This window comes from Leopardus geoffroyi, chromosome A3, assembly GCF_018350155.1.
Source record: "Leopardus geoffroyi isolate Oge1 chromosome A3, O.geoffroyi_Oge1_pat1.0, whole genome shotgun sequence".
In the NCBI taxonomy this organism is placed as follows: Eukaryota; Metazoa; Chordata; class Mammalia; order Carnivora; family Felidae; genus Leopardus; species Leopardus geoffroyi.
In genome coordinates this window covers 35,296,769-35,319,673 of record NC_059336.1, presented here as the reverse complement: position 1 = coordinate 35,319,673, position 22,905 = coordinate 35,296,769, and the positions used below count along the sequence as shown (strand labels likewise).

The 22,905-nt window shown below is 42.7% G+C and overlaps 1 protein-coding gene across 14 annotated transcripts in view; it reads right to left on the bottom strand.

Annotated features, from left to right (window-relative positions):
* PLCB4 (phospholipase C beta 4) overlaps positions 1 to 22,905 on the bottom strand; it is a 424,518-nt gene that overhangs the window by 126,996 nt on the left and 274,617 nt on the right. For all 14 annotated transcript variants that reach the window (XM_045445296.1, XM_045445295.1, XM_045445285.1 and 11 more), the window contains 3 exons: positions 15,888 to 15,968; positions 14,941 to 15,000; positions 13,276 to 13,419 (listed from right to left, as the gene is read on the bottom strand). In XM_045445296.1, coding sequence (XP_045301252.1) covers positions 13,276 to 13,419; positions 14,941 to 15,000; positions 15,888 to 15,968 — 285 coding nt within the window. The remainder of the gene's footprint in view (positions 1 to 13,275; positions 13,420 to 14,940; positions 15,001 to 15,887; positions 15,969 to 22,905) is intronic.

Below are 22,905 nucleotides of genomic sequence, written 5' to 3'. Positions count from 1 at the left end.
CGATGTGGGACTCCATCCCACAAACCACGAAATCATTACCTGAGCTGAATATCAGAATCAGACACGTAACTGACTGAACCACCCTGGGGCCTCTGCCAGCCTGATTATTAAACTTGCCCCAGATTATAGTGCTCAGAGGCAATAAGGTCTCATCTCAGATGAGGTGTCCCACCCATCTCCTCGTTCATCCTATTTTTTTAAAGATCAGAAAACACACGAACACATGTAAGCTCTTTTTACACATACACTATGTTCACAGTGGCAATTTCTGCCAGCAGTAAAAAAAAAACAAAAAACAAAAAACAAAAACTGGAGCTATGCGTTAAGTAGGGAAGCAGTTTAAAGCCGGTGACATTTTTCTCTCCCAGGGCCAAAAGGTGAAATCCAAACGTCACATGATACTTCTGGAGCAATTAGAGTAACTCACTTTGCATTCCCTTGGTGGAGTCATTTGATAACACTCTCAATTAGGGCAAACTGAGCGGCTCTGAGCTGGGTCTAGAGCATAGAGTCTCTTAGGAAACCTGTCCAGTTCATGAAACACAACAGGGGGTGGAGAAAGCCCCTGCGATGAAAACTTGTCCCTCACAAAGCCCCCACATTCTGTACAGGAGCACCCAGGGGACTCGTTCTAAAGATGAGCTGGTAACGCCAAGAAAACCTACCTCAAAGATCATGGGGATTTACAATTACACCGAAGCCCAAGAAAAGATTTTTTTTTTTTATAAATTTTTTTTTTTCTCAACGTTTTTATTTTTATTTTTGGGACAGAGAGAGACAGCATGAACGGGGGAGGGGCAGAGAGAGAGGGAGACACAGAATCGGAAACAGGCTCCAGGCTCTGAGCTATCAGCACAGAGCCCGATGCGGGGCTCGAACCCACGGACCGCGAGATCGTGACCTGGCTGAAGTCGGACGCTCAACCGACTGCGCCACCCAGGCGCCCCCCAAGAAAAGATTTTAAAGACCAAGGAAATGCACGTGATAGAAATTTTAAATGATAAAATACAGTACATTAAACTCTATAAACAGTATGAGCCCAACTGTGTATGAAAGAAAATTGTGTGAATTAAAAAGACACATTGGGGTGGCTGGGATGGGATTGGAGGGATCAAGAATGGGGTTTCCTTTGGGGGCTGGACGATAGGTTCTAGAACTAGACAGAAGAGGCTGTTGCACAACACTATGATCTACTAAATGGCACTAAATTGTCCACTTACTTCTAAGTGGCACATTTTGCATTATGTGAATTTCCCTTCAATTTAAAAAAAAGACACAGAAGACGGGGTAATGCACTCTGGTGGAGGGGGGGAGGGTGGTTCTTTTCCTCTGTGTCCTCTTCTGCACTTTCTACTCGAATGTACTGGAAGTACCCGCTCTACCATAAGCAATACTCCCCCTGCCTTTGGAAAACGCTTGTGAACAATACAAAAATGCATGGTCCGTGCAAATGTTTCAAATGAATTTGCCGGTGTGCTCAGGGTTGCTGCAGACTGGGGCTCTAAGCCACACTTTCCTCCTCTTACTACCCCAAAGAGACCTCACTGATGCAGGCGAGAAAACTGCCTAAAAGGACAGCAAAATCTCTTCTAGCTCCAGTGTCCGGTTCCTGAATGTGAACTTTGACAAGGAGCTTTATTTTATTTTTTTTTTTAACGTTTATTTTTGAGAAAGAGACAGAGAATGAACAGGGGAGGGGCAGAGAGAGAGGGAGACACAGAATCCAAAGCAGGCTCCAGGCTCTGAGTTGTCAGCACAGAGCCCTATGCCAAGCTCGAACCCACGAATCGTAAGATCATGACTTCAGTTGAAGTCGGACGCTCAACCAACTGAGCCACCCAGGCACCTTCTTTTCTTTTTAAAGGTTTTATTTTTGAGAGAGCGAGAGCGCATAGGCAGGGGGGGCAGAGAGAGGGAGACAGAGGATCCCAAGCAGGCTCCATGCTGACGGTAGCGAGCCCGACGCCAGGGCTCATACTCGGGAACCATGAGATCATGACCTGAGAAGTTGGGATGCTTAACCAACTGATCCACCCAGGTGCCCCAGACAAGGAGCTTAACTTTGAAGTAAGTCTGGTGCCATGAGAATCGATAGTTAAAATCTACCATTGACTACTAAAGAAATTTGAGAATTCCAAAAAAACAAAAAACAAAAAAAACCCACGAAGATAGGTGTTTTTAGAATGGCAAGGGGCTACAGATGCAGAACACAGGGACAGCAGGCCAGGGCTGGCTGGTCCACAGACACGGCCCGAGGGCCCCCAACTAGCAAGTGAGCTCCTTTATGTTGTAGGATCCACAGCGGGACCTGTGGCATACACATTCTCAGAGAACCTATTTTAAATAAATTTATTGTCCTTTCCCCCCTCTGTCTCAATGTCACTAGGCCCTCACTTTCTGATAACCGTATCCATATATCATACTCCCAGCTAATCAGACTTAAAATCTGTCTCCCCCATAGCTTCTCTCCCCTTACCCAGGAACAAGCTCTCTGGATTCCGTGTTCAGAGGTGTCTCAGGCCTCCCTCCATGGGTAACTGGTTGCAGCCAAGTACAACTGATTTTCTTGAATTCTATCTCAGGACTTCTCAAACCATAAGTACATTCGGAATCTTATTCAAATGCTGATTCCGATTCCTCAGGGCTGAGGCAGGGCCTGAGATTCCGCTCAGAGTTCCCAGGTGCTGCTGCTGAGACCCAGATGCTGAGGAGAGATGCTCTCAGCCACATGTTACTACCATGTGTTGATCTGAGAATGTAGAGTATGTTGTATCCCTCCCATGACACCAGGCATGGCCTTCCATTGCCTCCCTAGAATCATCAGGATGGATTCCACAAGCATCTCAGCTTGGCACTCCCAGGAGGCCACAGGCTTGGCCTGACTTTCGAATTTCCCAATGAGAAGTGTTCACTCCAGTCTTCACCCTGGATCTACCACTGCAGGTACAATATTCCTCTGCTTCTGAATCTCTACTCATGTCTTCACCCTGCCACATGCACAGCCTTCTGTCTTCGGGTGACTGCACACTGAGGACATCACCATAAGGGGACCAGCAGGCCCTCCCTCTTTGGGTACAAAGTCCTGCCTCTTTTACGGAAATACTTTTCTCCCCCACTCCCTCTCTAACCACAGAACCTCCCATCCTAACAGTTTGAAGACTGGCCTTAGGGATGGGGATGTGACCTACATTAGACCAAAGACTTCCACGTATATACAAGTGCCCTCCAAACAACTGATCCATACTGTCCTCGGCATCTAATATACTTTCTCTTGCAAAGAGATTCCTTAACTCTTATAGAAGGAAATAACTTTAAGGGTCACTTGGTACAACTCTCTCTTTTTTGTTTGTGAGAATAAAAAAGCCCATGTAGTAGAAATGATTTGTCCAACCTTAGAAATCATCACATACACACACACACACAAAATTCTTGGATGAATAGCTGGATGAATGAAGGTACAAAGGAAAAAAAAATGGGCATATTTTTTTTTGTTTAGTTTTTTAAAAAAATTTTAACGTGTATTTATTTTTGAGAGAGAGAGTGGGACAGGCAGAGTGGGAGCTGGGGAGGGGCAGAGAGAGAGGGAGACACAGAATCTGAAGCAGGCTCCAGGCTCTGAGCCATCAGCACAGAGCCTGACATGGGACCCGGACCCGTAAGTCGTGAGATCATGACCTGAGTTGAAGTCGGACACTTAACCGACTGAGCCACCCAGGCGCCCCAACAGGCATCTTTATTTAAAATGTCAGTGAAATGAACACATTAGGTAAATATCAGCATCCATCTTACTGTAAGTACATTCATGCTGCATGTTGGCTGAGGTCTAGACCTAAGGTTCTAAATGAGCCACAGACAGATCTGTCATTTGGCATACATGGCATTTAAAAATGAACATAGGACGCCTGGGTGGCTCAGTCGGTTGAGCATCCAACTCCTGGCATTGGCTCAGGTCATGATCTCATGGATTCATGAGTTCAAGCCCCACATCAGGCTCTGTGCTGACAGTGTGGAGCCTGCTTTGGATTCTCTGTCCCCCTCTGTCTCTGCCCCTCCTGATCTCGAGCTGTCTCTGTCTCTCTTAAAATAAACACATTTTAAAAAATCATTAAAAAATGAATATATTTGTCAACATTTTAACAACAGATTTCATGTAAAAAAAATCCAGATGTCTAGTATCTTACGGACAAAATATCAGCATCTCCAACAATCTAGCAACCTTAAGGCCCATGTTCTTAGATAGTTGGAAAACTGGCTGAAGCAGATGCTGCCCTCCACCCCCTAGAGGGTGTATGTACACCCCAACTCGCTACTGTCTACACTATCCCTTGTCATCACCTGGCATTTTTTCATTATTTACATCATCTTCCTGGCTTCTGTAGGCATCTGAGTTTAAAACTGGTGGTTTAGGGGCGCCTGGGTGGCGCAGTCGGTTAAGCGTCTGACTTCAGCCGGGTCACGATCTCGCGGTCCGTGAGTTCGAGCCCCGCGTCGGGCTCTGGGCTGATGGCTCAGAGCCTGGAGCCTGCTTCCGATTCTGTGTCTCCCTCTCTCTCTGCCCCTCCCCCATTCATGCTCTGTCTCTCTCTGTCCCAAAAAAATAAATAAACGTTGAAAAAAAAAATTTAATAAAAAAAAAACCAAAAAACTGGTGGTTTAAAGGAACTACAACTTTTGTTGATATGGCAATGAAGCACTAAGTTCAGAGCTGACAGAGCACCACCATGGATGAGACAGTGAAGTACTGAGTTCTGGGACAGACGGTCTTTACAAGCACAATGAGAACCGAGGGACCAAGAGAGATGGAAGGCGGTCGTGGGAGGCCCAAGGAGACAAGTTTCACCCACTCCACAGATTAACCAATGAAGGCAGCCCTCCCTCCTGAGGCAGAGAGAGGATGATGGTTTCTAAATTCAACCCAGCAATAAGCCAAATGAACTCCATTATCCTCATTTGGCAAGAAGAAAACACCTAGGAAGGACAGGGCACTTAAAGCTTACAACATGCACCCACACACTGGCTGATTCACAGCTCTGTCCTTAAGAGAGCTTTTTAACCGGCCATCACTGCTTTCTTTCACATGAATTCAAAAACGGTTTAAAGTAAAAACAAGAACATGTCAACTTTCAGTTTTGGAAACATGAGAACACAAACACACACACATCCTATCCCAGACTTGAGCCTCAAAAACACTGAGGCAAAGGGGTGAAAAACTTTAATCAATCAGAACACAGGAAGCTGAGATTAATAATTTAGCTACTTTAGCATTCCAAAGGCATTGGCTCAGGTGAGCCTGGGTAGCAGACCAAGGAGTTAAAGAGAAGCAGGATATAAACACTCCTTGCTAAGCTTCTCCACAGGGCAGTGCTTCTCACACTTGGGTGTGCACCAGAACCGCCTGGAGAGCTAAAATTGGTTACAGATTCAGTAGGGCCAGGGCCTGAGAATCTGCATCTCTGATTAAGTTCCCAGGTACTGCTGGAGCTATTAGTCTGGGGACCACACTTTGAGAATGACTGGCATATATAATACAATTAAAATTGTACGCTGGGGCTCCTGGGTGGCTTAGTTGATTAAGCGTCCGACTTCGGCTCAGGTCATGATTTCATGGTTCCTGCATTTGAGCCCCACATTGGGCTCTGCACTGACAGCCTAGAGCCTGCTTGCCATTCTCTCTTTCCCTTGTTCTCTGCCCCTCCCTCACTCATGCATTTTTCTCTCTCAAAAATAAATAAATAAACTTTAAAAAACCCGCATGTCAAGAAACAGCATCTTAACAGGGAGTGCTCTGAAAGAAAGCTATTGCTTGGGTCACAGACACTAATTCATTTTAATGGTGCTTTTTGTGTTCTTACTGAGTGAATTCTAATCAATGGCTAGGTCAGTAGAATCCAGAGGTCTATAGATTAACCTGTTTGCTGTAGTCAATCAATTTGATAAAAACTTGTGTAAGTTCAAAATCACTGTGGTTTTTGGACTAAGTCCATTTGTATGCTAAACCAACAGGACTGAAACGTCACCCTGCATCAGAATCACCTGGCAGTTTAGTTTAAAACAGATTACTACTGGGTTCTGCCTCCCAGAATTTCAGATTACATGGGTTGAGAGAATTAAGTGTTTATTTTTGAGAGAGAGAGAGAATGAGAATATCAGAATCTGAGCTGTCAGCACAGAGCCTGGCATGGGGCTCGAACTCACAAACTGCCAGATCATGACCTGAGCCAAAGAGGTTTAATGGACTGAGCCACCCAGGTACCCCATGGAATTTGCATTTTTAAGAGGCTCCCAAGGTGAGGCCAGTGGTCAGATCCCTAGGAGAAACTCTGTGTTTGGGAGGAAAAACAACAACAACAACAACAAAGCTAACTGAGGGGAGACAGGTTCTTCAGGGCCTTTGCCATGAACCTTTGTAGTAAGCCTTCCACTCAACATTATTCAAGTTCAGCAAAGCGGTCTTGGTGTTCAACCCAATTTACTAAACTAAGATTTTATTACCTGCAATAAATTATCTGACTTTACCTTTTTTGTAAACAAAAGAGAACACATAACAGTTTTGTAACTTAATTTCTATAGTACTTACTGATGGGCTTATTTGAGGACTTACTTACAAAGCCTAATTTATAGAGTTTGCCAAATATTTACAACCTGCGTGAAGTATAATGAGCAGTCTGGAAATTGTCTAAATTCAGTGTAAATCTTTGCATTTTGAACCTCATAAAAACAGCTTATTTTTGTAATCAAAGGAAAATTCAACTTAGTATAAAATAACACACTTATTTTTGGGGATTTTAAATGAGGGCTGCATTTCCATCTTATGTACAGTGACTCTGTGATTTCAGTTTGCTGTGCCGCACCAGCTGTAACGTAATGAAAGACATCTGAACTCCCTTCAACAAGCCAGAGACAAAATCCTTCCAAGCTGGTTGCATTCTTTTTTTTTTTTTAATTTATTTTAGAGAGAGAGAGAGTGAGTGTGAGCTGGAGAGAGGCTGAAGGAGACAGAGAATCTTAAGCAGGCTACCTGCTGAACAGGGAGCCTGACACAGGGCTTGATCCCATGACTGAGATCATGACCTGAGCTGCAATCAAAAGTCAGAAGCTTAACTGACTGAGCCACCCAGGTGGCATCACCACCCCCCTGCACCACCCCCCTGCCCCGAAATTGTGTTCCTAACTAAGGAATGCAGTTGTCATAGTCAGTATTATTTGCAGAGATGAGAATCATCTGCAGAGGTAGGGGGAGGAGAGGGAGAGGGGGCAGGGGAGTGTGGGAGGGGCGGGTTTTATTGTAGTTTAGAAAAAAACTGGAAACCACCATCATGTGACTGCTTTTACTCACGGGCATTCTAAGCTACATATCATACTCACGTATTACCCAAAAGCACAGGTGTTTGAGGAAGAAGTGCTAGCAATCTGTTAGCCATTCCTTTAAATAGAGGGTTTTTAAGGAGAGGAAATAAAAGCTAAATTTTCTAACTGGAATGACGGGAAGGATTTAGGCAAGCAGAAAAATAATGATCTAAATTGGAGAGAGGAAAGACACCAGGTTAAAACCTCCAGTCTTGTCATGGATTCTCAGCAACAGTCCCATGACATCTTGCAAAGTGACTCTAAAAATAACACCATGGAATCCCAGATCTTTCCATCACATTTTCTCAGGCTTCTTGTGTAAAGAGCGTTTGCCTAATTTTTCTTGGAGCTACACTGTACAAAACTGGAGGTGTATAGCAATGAGGGTTAGACATTTATCACCTGGGTTAGAATTTATTGATTCCATCAATATAAGGACCTCAGTAAAATGGGCATTTATCGAGCACCTACTGAATGTTGGGCACTGACCATTCTAAATGTTGGGGATGCAGCAGTGAACAGGACGTTGCCCGGATGTCAGGAGAGGAAGTGAATAAACGAATAAATGATAGGTAAATAGTGATCAATGCTATGAAAACAACCCAGCTGGATAAAGGAGGGAGAGCCGCAGTATGGCAAGAATGGGAGCTAAGGTGATATTCCAGAAGAGACGTGAGAAAACGTGAGCAAGAAAGCAGTGCATCAACTGGCGGAAGAGTGTGTTCCGGGCAAAAGGAATAGCAAATGTAAAGTCCCTGGAGCTGGAGGGAGATACTGAAGTAGAGAGAGGGAGACACGGGCAGAAAGGGAGAGTGAGGGTGGCTTCCTATAGGGCTTTGTAAGTCTTACGGTGATGTGATCTGAATTCCGTTTTAAAAGCATCCCTCCAGGGGCGCCTGGGTGGCGCAGTCGGTTAAGCGTCCGACTTCAGCCAGGTCACGATCTCGCGGTCAGTGAGTTCGAGCCCTGCATCAGGCTCTGGGCTGATGGCTCGGAGCCTGGAGCCTGTTTCCGATTCTGTGTCTCCCTCTCTCTCTGCCCCTCCCCGGTTCATGCTCTGTCTCTCTCTGTCCCAAAAATAAATAAACGTTGAAAAAAAAAAATTTAAAAAGCATCCCTCCAGCTGCTATTTTGAGAACAGACTAAAGGAGCAAGTCCAAGGCAGAGAAACCAGGAGAGACAGGACACTGGCCTGGCACACGGTGTAGTGATGGGGTGATGGGAAGCAGCTAGATTCTTGATACAAGGCTGTTTGTAATGGGCTGATGCAGGGGACAAAGGTGGCACTGATGGTCTCAGCTGCTTGCAAGGACTGTGGGTGAAGGGCCTAGATTTGGACGTAAGTTTACAATAGCGTTAGACAGTTATTCTGTAGAGGAGAAAGGACGTAGCATTGAGCTCGAATCTTCCAAAGAGGTACAGTTGCATGGCAAGCTCTTGCTCTTTAAGCAGAGAAGGCGGCTGAAGAAAATACAAGCCAAGCTACAAAGATGTCTTTTATACCCATACCTCCTTCTACTGTAGGAAAGCATAACCATATTTTCCCAGTCACATGTACAGGAAAATATTCTGTATTTGAAACCTCAACTCTGAGAAATTCAGATACCATGCAATAGTATGGACTCTTAAGTGGCGCCTGGGTGGCTCAGTCAGTTAAACTTCCAATTCTTGATCTTGGCTCAGGTCATGGTCTCACGGTTCGTGAGTTCAAGCCCTGCATTGGGCTATGCACGGTCACTGGGGAGCCTGCTTGGGATTCTCTCTCTGTCCTTCCCCTGTTCGCTTGCTCGCTCTCTCTCTCTCAAAATAAATAAATAAAATAAAATAAGATACCCACTTGAAATAAAAAGATAAGAAAGAGCAGAGAACTTCTTGGGGAAGAAAGTAAAATGGCTCAAAGTCAGGAAAAGTTCCTCCTCCACATGAAAGCTGGTCCTCAATGGACAGTACATGAGACCGAAAAGTTGGCCCATTTGCCTGGATGAAAGGTTTGGTAAAGTGTTTTTTCAGAATGGTCAGGTCATTAGTGTCCTGAGAGCCCAGGAATTAAGAACAGAGTCAAGAATCTCATAGGATAAAGACTCCTAAGCAAGTTCTATACTAGAAAGTCTCTTGACTGATCTCTCACTAGTCAGACCAGCACTCATCAGATGCTCATAAAACAAGCAAAACACTCTGACCACCCAGGGAATGCTAATGTCTCACAATTAGTAAGCAAATGTCCAATATGTTTGATCCTTTGTTCTAACCTTGCATGCTTACTATGAGTTACTTATGTTTGTTTCCAAACCTGTTCATATCCATTGTAATTAAAAAAACTATATGAACCAGGGGTGCCTGGATGGCTCAGTTGGTTAGTCATCTGAATTTGGCTCAGATCATGATCTCATGGTTCGTGAGTTTGAGCCCGCCATCAGGCTCTCTGCCGTCAGTGCAGATCCGACTTCAGATCCTCTGTCCTCCAATCTCTCTGCCCCTCCCCTGCTTGCACTCTCTCAAAAATAAAAACATAAAAAAAAAAACCCATATGAACCAATGAAATACGCTCGTGGAAAGAAAGTTGTTCCTTCTCTAAGTTGGATATTTTGGAAAGATGTCTTTAAAGGCGAGTTGCTCAACATGTTTTTTTCTCAAACTGTGTGGACAACAATAGGATTAGAGAAAGGAGTCATAAAGTTGTAGGGTTCTGCACTCCCATTGCTTCATGAATGTCTTTAAAAGCCTCACTTCAACTTCAAAGAAACCAAACTGGATATTTGAGGCAACGAATGCCCCATGGGTGAGATATAGGCAAAAACGACATGGACCCCAATCCACAGACCCATACTGAATGAAGATACTTCATACCTGATATTAAGAGTTTGGCCAACAACCGAATCACATTATATGCTTCCAGTTAAAAGAAAGTGTCTAAGATATGTATGTGTTATTTTAAAAGATGCTGACTTGTTTTAACGGACTTTTGTGAAAAACTGACCAGGAACACAGGGCAAGAATAGAAGGCAGTTAGCGTATCATGTGGCACCATGATTCCAGGCTCATAGCCTGTAATCATGCTTCAGTGGTATCACAAAGTCACAAGTGCCATTTCAGACACACAGGACATCTCCACATTTCTCACTTAACCAGATTGAATTTGTGAGTTCTGCCATCACTGTGACCCAAAGTCATTACATTTGTTGTATTCTGTATCAATCCTCTCACCTTGATGGCTTGTGTGTTCTGTTAGGGATTGTAACACATACATAGGAATAGGAATAAGATGGTGGGGACGGGGAAGATAGTGTCAGTGCTGGAGGTAGCATAATGATATGAACCATGCAGTTATTTTAAGTTTTGATATCAGGAAGTAGGCAAGATTACCCACGTAAATGTATACTCAATAACAAGCTTTTTCACTCTCTTCTCCTCCACATGTCAAAGCTTCAGTGGAAATGCTACCAAGAAAAGAACGCCAAATCTTAACTTTTAGTACATGCCCTCTATCTCAAAGATAGACATATATACTACCTACTCATGAGTATGGGTCTCCAAACATGGTTCTGAAGCAAAATGGGCTAAGATTGATAGCAATCAAACCATGGAAAGCAAAAATGTTACGGGATTTACTGATTTAAGCCATCTTCCCAGGACTGTACTTGCCCAGGGCATCAGGTGGGGTGGCACGGCCAGAGCATCGCATGGGAAGTGAGAAGGCCTGGGCTTTAAACCAGACTCTGGCCTAGCCCGCTGTGTAGTCTTAGTTGAGTTCTGCTAACTCCTTGGCCTCACTCTCCTCATCTGAAAAATGAAGTGTTAGGAAGTGCTTTCTAAACTCCATTTCCTGTCCTAATAATATTCTGTGACCCTGTGATCCTAATAGCTAACACTCATCAAAGGCTTTCAATGAGGGACACTGCACTAAGCCCTTTCCAAGTAGTAACTCATGCAATCCTCATGACAATCCTAATGGCAGATACTTTGGTATTATTCCCATTTTACAGATGAAGATAATGAGGCACAGAGAGGTAAACTGTGTGCCTAAATCACACAGCTGCTAAGGGGGAAAGCCAGGATTTGAGCCCAGGCAACCTGATGCCAAAGCCCAAGCTTATACTGAGCCACCCTGCTTCTTGTAATGTGACGAGTTGATGAAAGCCAGGAAACACAGGTCTACAGAGCTTTTTCCAAAATGTTGGGCAGCTCAATACCTGCATCTGATTAATAAGACTTTTTCTTTGTGGGTGGTCAACATGGACTTCTGGGATTGAATGCTGTTATGGCAAACAGCCACTAAAAAAGACCTTTGTAGAAAATATGCAGACGTAAATGCCAAAAAGCAGGAACAATGCATGTTGACATCAGCAGGGTTCAAGAAACCATTCAAATTGGTGTTGATCTAAGCAAGATAATAAAAGAACTTAAAGGCTTTGCAATATCTATTCTCCCAAAGTGAAGCAACCTGGAACAACAGCACAAAACCCACAAAACCACCACAAGACAGAAACAAAGGCTTCCCTGTAACATGGAGCAACCATTCCTGGCTCCAAAGCCTAAGCCTGGGAGCTCCTCAGACTTCACCACACATCTGAGTCATCTGGGGTGGGGGTGGGGTTGCATCTTGTTAAAAAAGCAAAGATTCTGGATCAGGTCTGGGTGGATTGGCGACTCTAAAGTGTAAGGACCTTCTAGGTGAGGCTGTGTTGCTGGAATGTGGACCACACTTTGTGAGTGGGAGTAGAGAGCCTATAGGCTCTCAGAGTCTGTAGAACTCACTTCTGCCACCAGTTAGCTCTGGGTGCAGGGTTAAGTCTTCGAAGTCTGGTTTTGTCAGATGATCTTATCTGTACATTCACCCCCAGCTCTAAATGATGACTTTCTTATTCAATCCTACATTATAGGATTAAGTGGGAAAATGAAACGCCTCCCTTAGCCCCCAAACTCAGGTCTCTGCAATGGGAGAATCAAGGCTAAGGCCTCTTCACACCTACTACAGAAAGATAATGAGAGCTCTCTCTGTTCAGAGGTAAAACAACCCTGAAAACAAATGACTTGCAGCAAACTGATAGATGTTTGAGGCTTTCTACTTGGGACAAAATCTCTTTCAGACTTGCTTGCCAGGGCAATGGTATGCTAGATATGGTATTAAAAGATGGATTATGATCCAATACTTCAATAACTTATAGGGGCAGGGATTGGAGCTTGAATATCTTTACCGTCTAGACCTGAACTATCTACTATGATAGCCATCAGCCATATGCAGCTATTGAACACTTCAGATGTAGCTGGTCTGAATTGAAAACACACATCACATTTTGAAGACCTGGTATAAAAAAATGTAAAATATGTCATTAATAAGTTTTATTTTGATTTCACATTAAAACGACGGTATTTTGGGCATACTGTGCTGAATAAACTATTTTATTGAAATTAATTTCACCTGTTCCTTCCTACTCTTTAAATGTGGCTGCTAGGAAAATGTAAATGATATCTGTGGCTTGATTTACATTTCTACCGGGCAGTGCTGATCTAGTCCCCTGCTATTCATGTGGTTCTCCGACCAGCATCATCGGTATCAGCTGGGAACCTGTTAGGGAGAATTTTGTCCCCATCTCAGACTTACCGAATCAGAATGTGCATTTTAACAAATTCCCAGGTGACTCCTGTGCACATTCTAGTGTGAGAGAGGTGCTGGGCTAGTTTTCCCTACAACATATCCACAGAGGTATCTGGATTCTTGGTATATGTAAGTGATACTCTAAAAGCATGGTGCTTGCTGAATTTTCTACACCAATGTTCAGCTAGGCAATGGAAATAGATTTTTTTAAATCTTAAATTACTATACAACTTTTAATATATAAATCAAAATGACATTATACATAAAGATTATGCACACCATCCATATACATCTGGGGGGGAAAGGGAGAGAGGTGCTTTCACTGAGGCTACCTTAGTTACTTCCGGATTTTCGGCCACCATGTATGTGAAACTGATGTTCACCAGATCTGTGCCACTGCAGACACAAACTATTCGCCCTTCCAGATCATTCTCTGACTTTCCAACAGCTTCAAGAGCAGCCAGGATTTTGGGATCCTGTATAGACATATATACACACAGGAAAAAATTGTTAGATCAAAGCCTGGAGGAAACATTGCTCATCTGATGTAAAAATATACAGGACAAGTGTTTTCTTTTTACCTAGAATGCCCAGATATCTAGCATTATTCTAAAGCCTGTAGAGGTAAAACTTATAACACTACACATTACTTGAACTCATTTGGTAAGAAAGGTATTATAATACTATTGATTTAGAAAACTAGGTGTGAGGGTCTGTCTTTAGGTTCTTGGTTGTAATTATTACAGGGCCTGGTATATGAAAATGGGATGGAAAGGTTGTGACTGGGACCTGCTTGTGTCCACAAAGATCAAAGGGGTCTCTCAGCAGAGGACAGTGACTGAGGTCTCATGCAAATAAACATGGGCATTGCCACGGCCAGCAATCAAGGGTCATTAAAAAATAAGATTAAGTCTGTCAAGTAAACTGGACACAAAAAGTATGCTCATCTCTAGAAGCCATGGCATCTTCATTTGGAATGATGACAGTGTAATTTTACCCTAAATAGCAAATAAAATAGCGTTTTGTCCTCCAGGAGAACTCAGAAGGAAATGCCAACATAGTTACACAGAAATTTTAACTAACATAAAAAGAGGACAGCTTTAAAAAAGACAAAGAGGAACAAAATGAGGAACATAATTTTGTTTTCAACATCTAAAAACCTGCAGGGCTATTATGAAAATGGGAATAAATACTGTGCTTTAATATTCTAGAAAAAAGCCAGCTTTTAAATTCCTAGCACCACTATGCAAACAGCTTCTTATTCAAACAAATCAATCACTGTGAAGAAGACTGATTTATATGCTCTGTCATCTTTTTCTCTCAGAGGCAAACTGAGCCTCCAAGGTGAGCCAATGTCTGCGTGCACAGGTGCACAAATATGAAACTACCCAAGCTATTTAAATTTCCACATCAACCACAGACCAGAAGTGACTCACTGTTTGCTGAAAAGAAAAAAAAAAATGGCAGCGGAGGGAGGGGGCCCTTGACAAATTAATTTCTGAGTTAAGGAAACGGTTTCTTTGATGCTGATACCATGAAAGCATCTTCTCTTTGAAAGGTGAACAACGTTTCTAATATAACTAAATGTAATGCAATCCAAACCACCCAAAAGGTACAGATGAAAAGATTTCTTTAAAAAATTTTTTTAAATGTTTTATTTATTTTTGAGAGAGAAAGACACAGAGCATGAGTGGGAGAGGGGCAGAGAGACAGGGAGACACAGAATCTGAAATAGGCTCCAGGCTCTGAGCTGTCAGCACAGCCCAACATGGGGCTGGAACTCACAAACTGGGAGATTATGACCTGAGCTGAAGTCGGATGCTTAACCCATTGAGCTACCTAGGCACTCCATAGATGAAAAGATTTCTGAACTGTGTGTTTTCTTAACTCCCAGCTGATGAGTTTGGGCAATAACAGGTTAAAATAGCATTCTAGAAACCTTTTCCAACCTAAGGAAATCTGTGTTTAGAAGAACAGCAAACACCAATCACAGGTACCTTTGGGGTGGCTCCCAATCGAATACTGTTGATGAGGGAGCATTCTAGAACTTGTCCTTCCTGAAAAGAGAGAATATAATACAGCAGTGAGGCAAAATCCTGCCAGACTTGTGGCACAGATGAGGTACATGATGATGAAGGTAACACCAATGACAGTAAGGTAGAGGGGGAGTGAAAAAAATAAAGGATAGTAATTGCAATACCCAATGATCATAAATAGTCAAGACCATTCAATTTCAATATATTCCATTCAAATATACATACATACGTATATGTTCATATATATGAATGTAAGTCTGCATAATTATTTATTATTACTTTTATAATAAAAGTGCTGTTACCTTTATGCATATAATACTATATTACTGGTGTGTGTGTGTGTGTGTGTGTATATATACATATATATATATATATATATCATTAAATATATGTGTGTACATGAAATATTAAGTGGGAATAATGCTTTTATAGAATTCCAATTCTACTGTGTTAAATTCAGTTCAAAGATTCATTAAATGTGTGCACTGTGCTGTGTATTGAGTGAAGTCCTGGGGTATAACAAGATGACCATCCTCTTAATGTGCTTTTGAGACTCAGCTTGAATATCTCTTCTAGGAAACCTTCCTAATTCCCAAGATTAAATCAGATCTGCCTGTTTTTAACTCTTGTAACAACCTGACCTTCTCTTTCACAGCACTCAATGACTTCTACTTTTTTTTGTAATGCCTGCTTTTTCTCCTAGACTGGAATCTATGAGGTCTAAGATATTGTCCTTGATCAGCACTGTATCCCCAATGCCCAGCACATGGAAGTACGTTTTTAAAATCTTGAACTAATGAATAAGCATAGGGTCCATGCTCTCAAGAGGCATTCTGCCTGCTTGTTGAGAAATAAAGTAGTTTAAACCAGAGAGCAGGAAAGAACAACTTGCTGTTCTTGTGCCATACCTTGCCTTCACTTCTCCAGGTCAGAAAGAAGCCAAATTCATCCACTTTGAAGAGGCAGTTGGGTTCAAACACAAAGGATTCCTGTTAAAAAGAAATTTGTTGATCTGTATGACTCATACCACTTTGAATCTAATAAAAATGCAAGTACCTTTTAGCCTCTAAATGAGGGAAAATGAGAAATCACGCTTTTGCATCCTAAACCTTAATGACCACATTTCTTATCATGGAGTATTTTCATCTTGAAAACTCTTTGCATTCACTTTTATATTGAAAGACTGATCACAGAGAATAAAGTTTCTCTAGGACATTGCAAGAAGAACTCAGAGAAGGAAGAAGGACTCCCAGATTCTAGCCAACTGGTCTCCCTCCACAAAAGAGGTACCATTGCCTGTATTTAATATAATGTGAAAAACCAGGAGATAATTTTTTTAGTCTATGTTTTTTTTTCTTTTTTGTCTACACAATTCAGCATTCAGATGCTTAGTCAGAAAACTGCTGAAATTTTTGCTTTTACGTCCAACCTCATTTGGTGTCCAGTAAACCAGAGCTTGAGCAGGGTTTTGAGCTACGCAAAGTGTAGTCCTTGGACCAACAGCATCAACTGTAGAGTCTAGGGCTCCAGCCCACATGGATTGAATCAGAGTCTCCAGGGGTAGAGCTCAGAAATCTGTGTTCCAACACCTCCAGGTGATTCTAATGCACGCTAAAGTTTGAGAAGCACTGTTATGGCCTTTGACACCAGAAACTATGTTTGAAACCTACAGAATCAAAATCTGAATCAAGAAGGAACGTTAGCCACATGCAGGGACCCAAAGGCAGCTATAATACACTTGGCAAAGGATCCCTGGTCTTTAGCAAGAAAGTGCCATTGTGCTTATGACCGGCAGGAAAATTTTATAACAATGAAAGTAAAAGAATATTCAGGAAATGAACCCAGATACCTTCTGCCCTCTGATTGCATTGCACCAAGCCTTGGCACCCATGTGTCAACAAATCCACATGTCCTTCTCATGATCTAAAGAACTTGTCCTTTTAGATAACCACAGAGCAAACAATAGGGAACCTGTCTGCCAAACATGGATCAGGGCAGTGACTTAAAACAAATAAAGAGCAATTATAGGATTAAGACTTTAAGGGTAGTTCAGATTTCACCAATCAAAACAGAGCTCTCTAAATTTTAGGGAAGCAGAGACATTCATCAAGGTAAATCCAATGTCAAGATACTGGGCCACCATAAAGTGTCAGAATTTGGAGTCCCAGGGGCCTTGTACAAAGTCAGACTTCAAATTTGTTTGGGTGGTCTTCTGACAGGAGAAGAATATCATACCCATTTCAATTCCATGCCAGGTACATGCTAAGCACTGCACACATAGCAATGAAAAATACAAAGAATGAGGGCATGGGATGATCTTTGCTTTTGGACTCAAAACCCAGTTCTGTCATTTATTTTTTATCGTCTCCTAGAAAAGCCCTTTCTAAGTCTCAGAATCCTTATCTAATAAATGGAGGTATTTACACAAAACTTTCAGGCTTGTGGGAATTAAAGGAGTTGATAAATGTAAAGTACTTGACACACAATTACAATTCAGCAAGCTGTAGCTACTATCCATAACGTATGGTTCAAATTTACATTTGTAGCAGCAAATTACTAACAACATGATATTGCCAATACATGACCCACAATGATAGCACTTTGAATGGTGCGACCTTTTTGAAAAGGCTTGACCCAGAAGATTACACTTTATATAGGTCTTAGAGCATGGGTAGAAATTATCCATGAGGAGCAGAGAGCAGTATTTGCAAGGACATGTAGGCTTGATCCGACAGTGGGAACTTCTGAGGAGTTGGTGTGGTTAGACTACCTCACAAGAGTAGCAGTGGATGAGACTGGGCACATAATAAGGCTAGATCAGAAGGGCACATAATAAGGCTAGATCAGAAGGGTATGCCACACAAAAGGTATTAAACTTGACCTACAAAGTGGGAGTCTTGTGTCATTACTGATTGAGAAACAAGAATCAGCAACTAATTAAAATAGGAGAATTCACACATTTTCAAATACTCTCCAAGCAGTATCTTTATGGTAGTACAGAATTTTGGTGCACAACATTCAAAAGTATGTCCTAAAATGGTATTTACAGAGTAGACCCACAATGAACCAGCCACCATAGTTATTATTTATGTACACTCTATCCTATTCTAAATAAGGATCTGAAGTGATCCATGAAACACACATGATAAGAATAGTTTTTCAACTTATTTTGAGGTGGAACTTTCAATTCCTTGGCCTCTGTAACTGTAATGTTTTTTTTCTTTCTTTGTCAGTTACGAAGTACCCCCAGAGCTTATCATTACTGCCTTGAAATTTCAATTCCTAATATCCCACTCTTGGGCCATTTCACCTGATCCTTCTAGCCCCTAGCATAACAGAACACATTCTCCTATATTCGTTTGACTTCTTCACCTCTTCCTGTTCAGTATCTACTGATTTATTGAACCAGAGTATTCTTGATTTTCCTCTCTCACTTCCATTAACGAGTCTCCTTCATATTTCATGTATATCCACTTTACTCCATCTACCCACCACTTCGGTCCAAACCATCATTATTGCACCCAAGGTCTGATCTTACCGCTTCTCTTCCTTCTTCCCACAGCAGCCAGACTGACTCTTTAAACTTTTCATCAGTGCGTTAAATCCATTCAATGGGTTCCTGCATTATTTAGGATAAAATCGTACTCCTTACCAGGGTCTCAAAGTTCCTAGACAATCTGGGTCCTTCAGACTGTTTATCATGCCACTTTCTGTTGTTTTCCTTCTGCTTCACTCAATCCATGGGAACTCTTTTCCTTGAACTCCTGCCTAGCTCTTTCTAGCCTCAGGGCATTTGCACTTGCAGCTTCCACTACCTAGGAAGTCCCTTCCTACTGCCCTAGGCATAAGTAGAGCCTCTTTATCCTGCAGACCTCGCCTCACCTGTCTTCAGAGGGGATTTCCCTAACACCTCCTTAAAAAAGGCTCTCATTTTATTCTCTATTACAGTATCCTGACTATATCCTCAATTGCACCAATCACAATCTGCAATTATTTTTATTTCTTTGTTTATTGACTTATCGTGTGGCTTTCACACCAGAGTGTAACTTCCACATGGCAGGGTCCTTGAGACATTCTGGTTCACATTTGTGTTCCGAGTGCCTAGCACATCAAAGGCACCCTGAAACTAAAGTCTTGCGCTCGAAAATAAATGAACACACGATATCCTGTTTCAAATAAAACATTTTTCAGTAGGCCAACAGATAAAACAGATAAACAAGAAATTACTCAGGTTGAGGGGGTTGTACCAAGCCCAGAATCCATCAGGGTCAGTCCTTGGAAGGCTGCCATAGACAGATGTACAAATACAAGGGCACTGCAATGAGGCTGTCTGCCTGGCAGACAGGCTCCTTTTTATAATTCATACAAGCTCATCTCAGAGTTTGGGTGTGGCTTTGAGGTACCTCCCAGGAATACCCACTGGACCAGGAGCACTGTTTGAATGCCACTACAAGGAAACCATTTCCAAACCAGGATAAGAATCTGGACAAAGAAAAGAAAAATAAGGTAGAAAAGTAGAGTAAGGTCAAAACAAAAGATAGCTCCAAAAAGGCTTACCATAAGATCCCAAACAGTTAAAACAGGATACTAATTTGGCTCTGGGCTCCCTAGCAACCAAAGCAAAAAGGGAGAAAACACCATTGACTAGGAACCCATACAGTTCACAGATAAAAACGCATTGGTTGTTAGGAGAAGCAGTTGCCAGAGAGAAATTCTCTGTGGGAGCTCCAAGGAGCCCTGACCCATGCTAAAGACAAGGTTCCCAACAAAGTTCACAATAATGTTGTCCCCTCTGTCCACAAGATTCTTGGACTAAACGTGTTCAAACTCCCCACAAAAATCAGAACAAATCTGAGTATGCAGCAATCATGGAAGGAAACCTAATCTATTTAGGTTTCTCTCCACTCCCAGGAACAGGAAGAAGAACCTGGCCCTCAGGGTGAGTTTAAGTACACAATCTCCATTCTTTTTTTCCCCTACCAGCTGTGTTAAATTTCACACAGAGTCACAAGGAGAGTTACTGACCACAACTAGGGTTGTGGCCCTGTGACCTAGCTGAGGCAGTAATATTCTCCGTCTCCTTGTCAGGAAAACTGCCCTCCAGACTTGGGCATGGCAGGGGGGTGGGTCATCAAAGGAAGCTGGTCTCGTTCTCCTTTGCAAATCCTTCTGGCAGTTAACAAATGGCGATGGGATTCTCTGGTAAGGAGACAAACCAGAACAGAACTTCCTCCAGGGAGCTCAGAATTTCAGTTCTCACAGGACTCCTAAAATTCGACACAGCCACACTTTAGAGCTCAAGGACTAGTTAACTCCTCCAGCCCAACCTCATTCTTTCCTTAGGCCCCTGGGAGAGGCACAGGAACTCCTTTTGTGGAACTGTGAACAGGCAGGGGACCAGAGTGAGGCATTTTATTTGAGAGGTGCGAAGAATCACTCTGGCTGGAATCACTACAGGCAAAAACCTTTTTCTGCCTCAAGGATCCCTGCTCGGTGCTCCGATGGGCTTCCTGAGGCACTTCTGCCATTTCATCGAGGCTAGAGTATATTTAAAAGCTGTGTGTCTCAACACTGTTTTTAGCATATTTCCCCCTATTAACACATGCCACTTCAACATGACTTAATATCACAACCTGTCTTTCAAAGATTCAGGTCACTTTCAAGATGACGTACATTAAAATATTTTCCCTGTTTCAATTCTAAAAGTATTTTGGTTAAACAAAATTTAATCCCATTTCTTCATGTGAGGAATGGCAGAAATCTCAGCAGACTGAATACTCTGAAGAGGAGGCAGGTATTCAGTGGGGCTTCCAGGTAACAGGTGGTTGAGTTTATTTTACTTGTGTGTCTATTTATTTATTGTTTTCAGTAGGCACCACATCCAATGCAGAGCACACACGGGGTTTGAACTCAGGACTCTGAGACCTGAGCTGAGCTCAAGAGTTGGACACTGCTCCACCCAGATGCCCCTATTTGTGCTCTTTCTTACCTTTGCTCTCCTGCCCTCTTGCCCACTGTCATTACCCACCAGCATTACAAATGCTACAACTCTCTACTCTCTACTGTGGGGCCTCATCATCAAACAGGGAATGGTCCAGTCTTACCGCCAGCTAGGGAAAGGGACTTGGGGCTGGCTAATCAAGGTGTCAACACCACTTTACTTAAACAGCTGTGCAGAGGCTCTTTTGCGCTTGTGACTGGATGGGGAGATAAAGAGAGGTGGAATGGGTGGAGACATTCACATCATAGCAGGAGTCTCCTGTTTTCTAGAAAGGGGACTCTCTTTCTAGAGGTGGTGCTGGGGTCCAGGCTTTGTAGTTCACAGTTCCTGGGCTCCAGTGCCAGTCTCCTCAGCAGGCATCTGCTGGAGAATCTGGGTGGTGGTGCTGCCTAACCTCACCAAACTTTACTTTTCCCATCTGTAAAATTAAGAAAATGGATCCCAACCTTATAAGGCTCTCACAATTGAGAAAGCCTAAGTGCCTGGGACAAGCTAAGTGCTGAATAAATTGTAGTAGTCATTAGAAAACAGCTAGTACTATTTAATTTGGGGCTATCGTGCAAGAGATTTCACAAATACCATCTCATTTAAATGTTCTGCCAATTCTGCAAGGCTTTACACTAGATCAATGCTGTCCAATAGACTTTCAGTGATGATGCAAATGTGCCAGGCGGCCACAGCTACACATGGTAGCCATGAGAACCACATGGGGCTATAAAGTACTGGAAACAAATCAACAAACCTTGTGCAACAAAGGTGATTTTTAATTTGTGCCTATTACCAGCAGATTTCTGGACGGTCAGTAAACGAACCCTGCGTTTGCAGACTCCACCTTTGGGGAAACTTGGGGCTCACTGTCCTTGTTTCCTGGTTTGATAAGAACTGACAGGAAGAGAAAAGGGCTCTGTTAAAGTTGGAGAGAGACAAGTGACATCTGAGTTACCGAAACGCCACTAGAGGTCTTATCAAACTTCAATAACATTATAAACCACTGGCATGAAAACAGACGACAGACTAGGGACACAGGTGGAGTCTGGAATAGTTAACCAGGAGCTAGTGCTTTCTATCAAGATCCTGGAACTTCAGAGCCCAAGTGATGCCACATGGCCTATTTATTTCAGCTCTTTATTCCAGAGGAATTGGCTAGAGGTAGCGGAGCCTTTCTGATTCTGCACAAACGCTTCCTCTCTCAGAATCACAATTTTTTTACTTGGTTTCAAGTTAGAACTAAAGCCCTTGGTGATGACATTCTGTCAGCAGAAATGATTTATAGACCTGCTATAACAGATGGGTCCAGAAGTTGTTTTTTACCCTCATGGGTATGGTTTCCCCCTGGAAGGATCCAGAATGTTCACTGCATTTGTTAATCTCCCTTCTACTTTATAGACCCTGTGAGATGATAGACACTGGGGCTTCTCAGCTCACATTCTACAGAGGAGCAGGAAGACACTGGTCATGGCTGTTCCAACCCAGACCGTTGCTATGCACTATTACCTTGTGAAGAGACTGGTCACGTAACATTAAGAGCATTCGCAGCTTTTGTATTCCTTTCCATGGCCTTTGATTCTTTAGACAGATGTCCCTACTAGGTTAAACTGTTTAAAATGAATATAAACCTTTGCTCCGCCTATCTAATGCTCAACCAGAAACCAAGATGGATATATACAGTTTTGGTATGTTGATAAGCAACCCCCAAGGCGTCTGTGGCACCAAATACACAGAGTACTGCCTCTGTGCCCCTGAGCCAGCTTTTACTAGCAGATATGCTTACTGAGCGCCAGGTGATGCTACGTGCACTTCAGACACATTACCTTATTCACCTCCCATCATTCCTACAAGGAGGGTACTATTCTTACTCCTATGTTATAAAGGAGGCCGTCAAGACACAGCAATGAAGCGTCTTGTCCAGTACAGAATAGCTGACA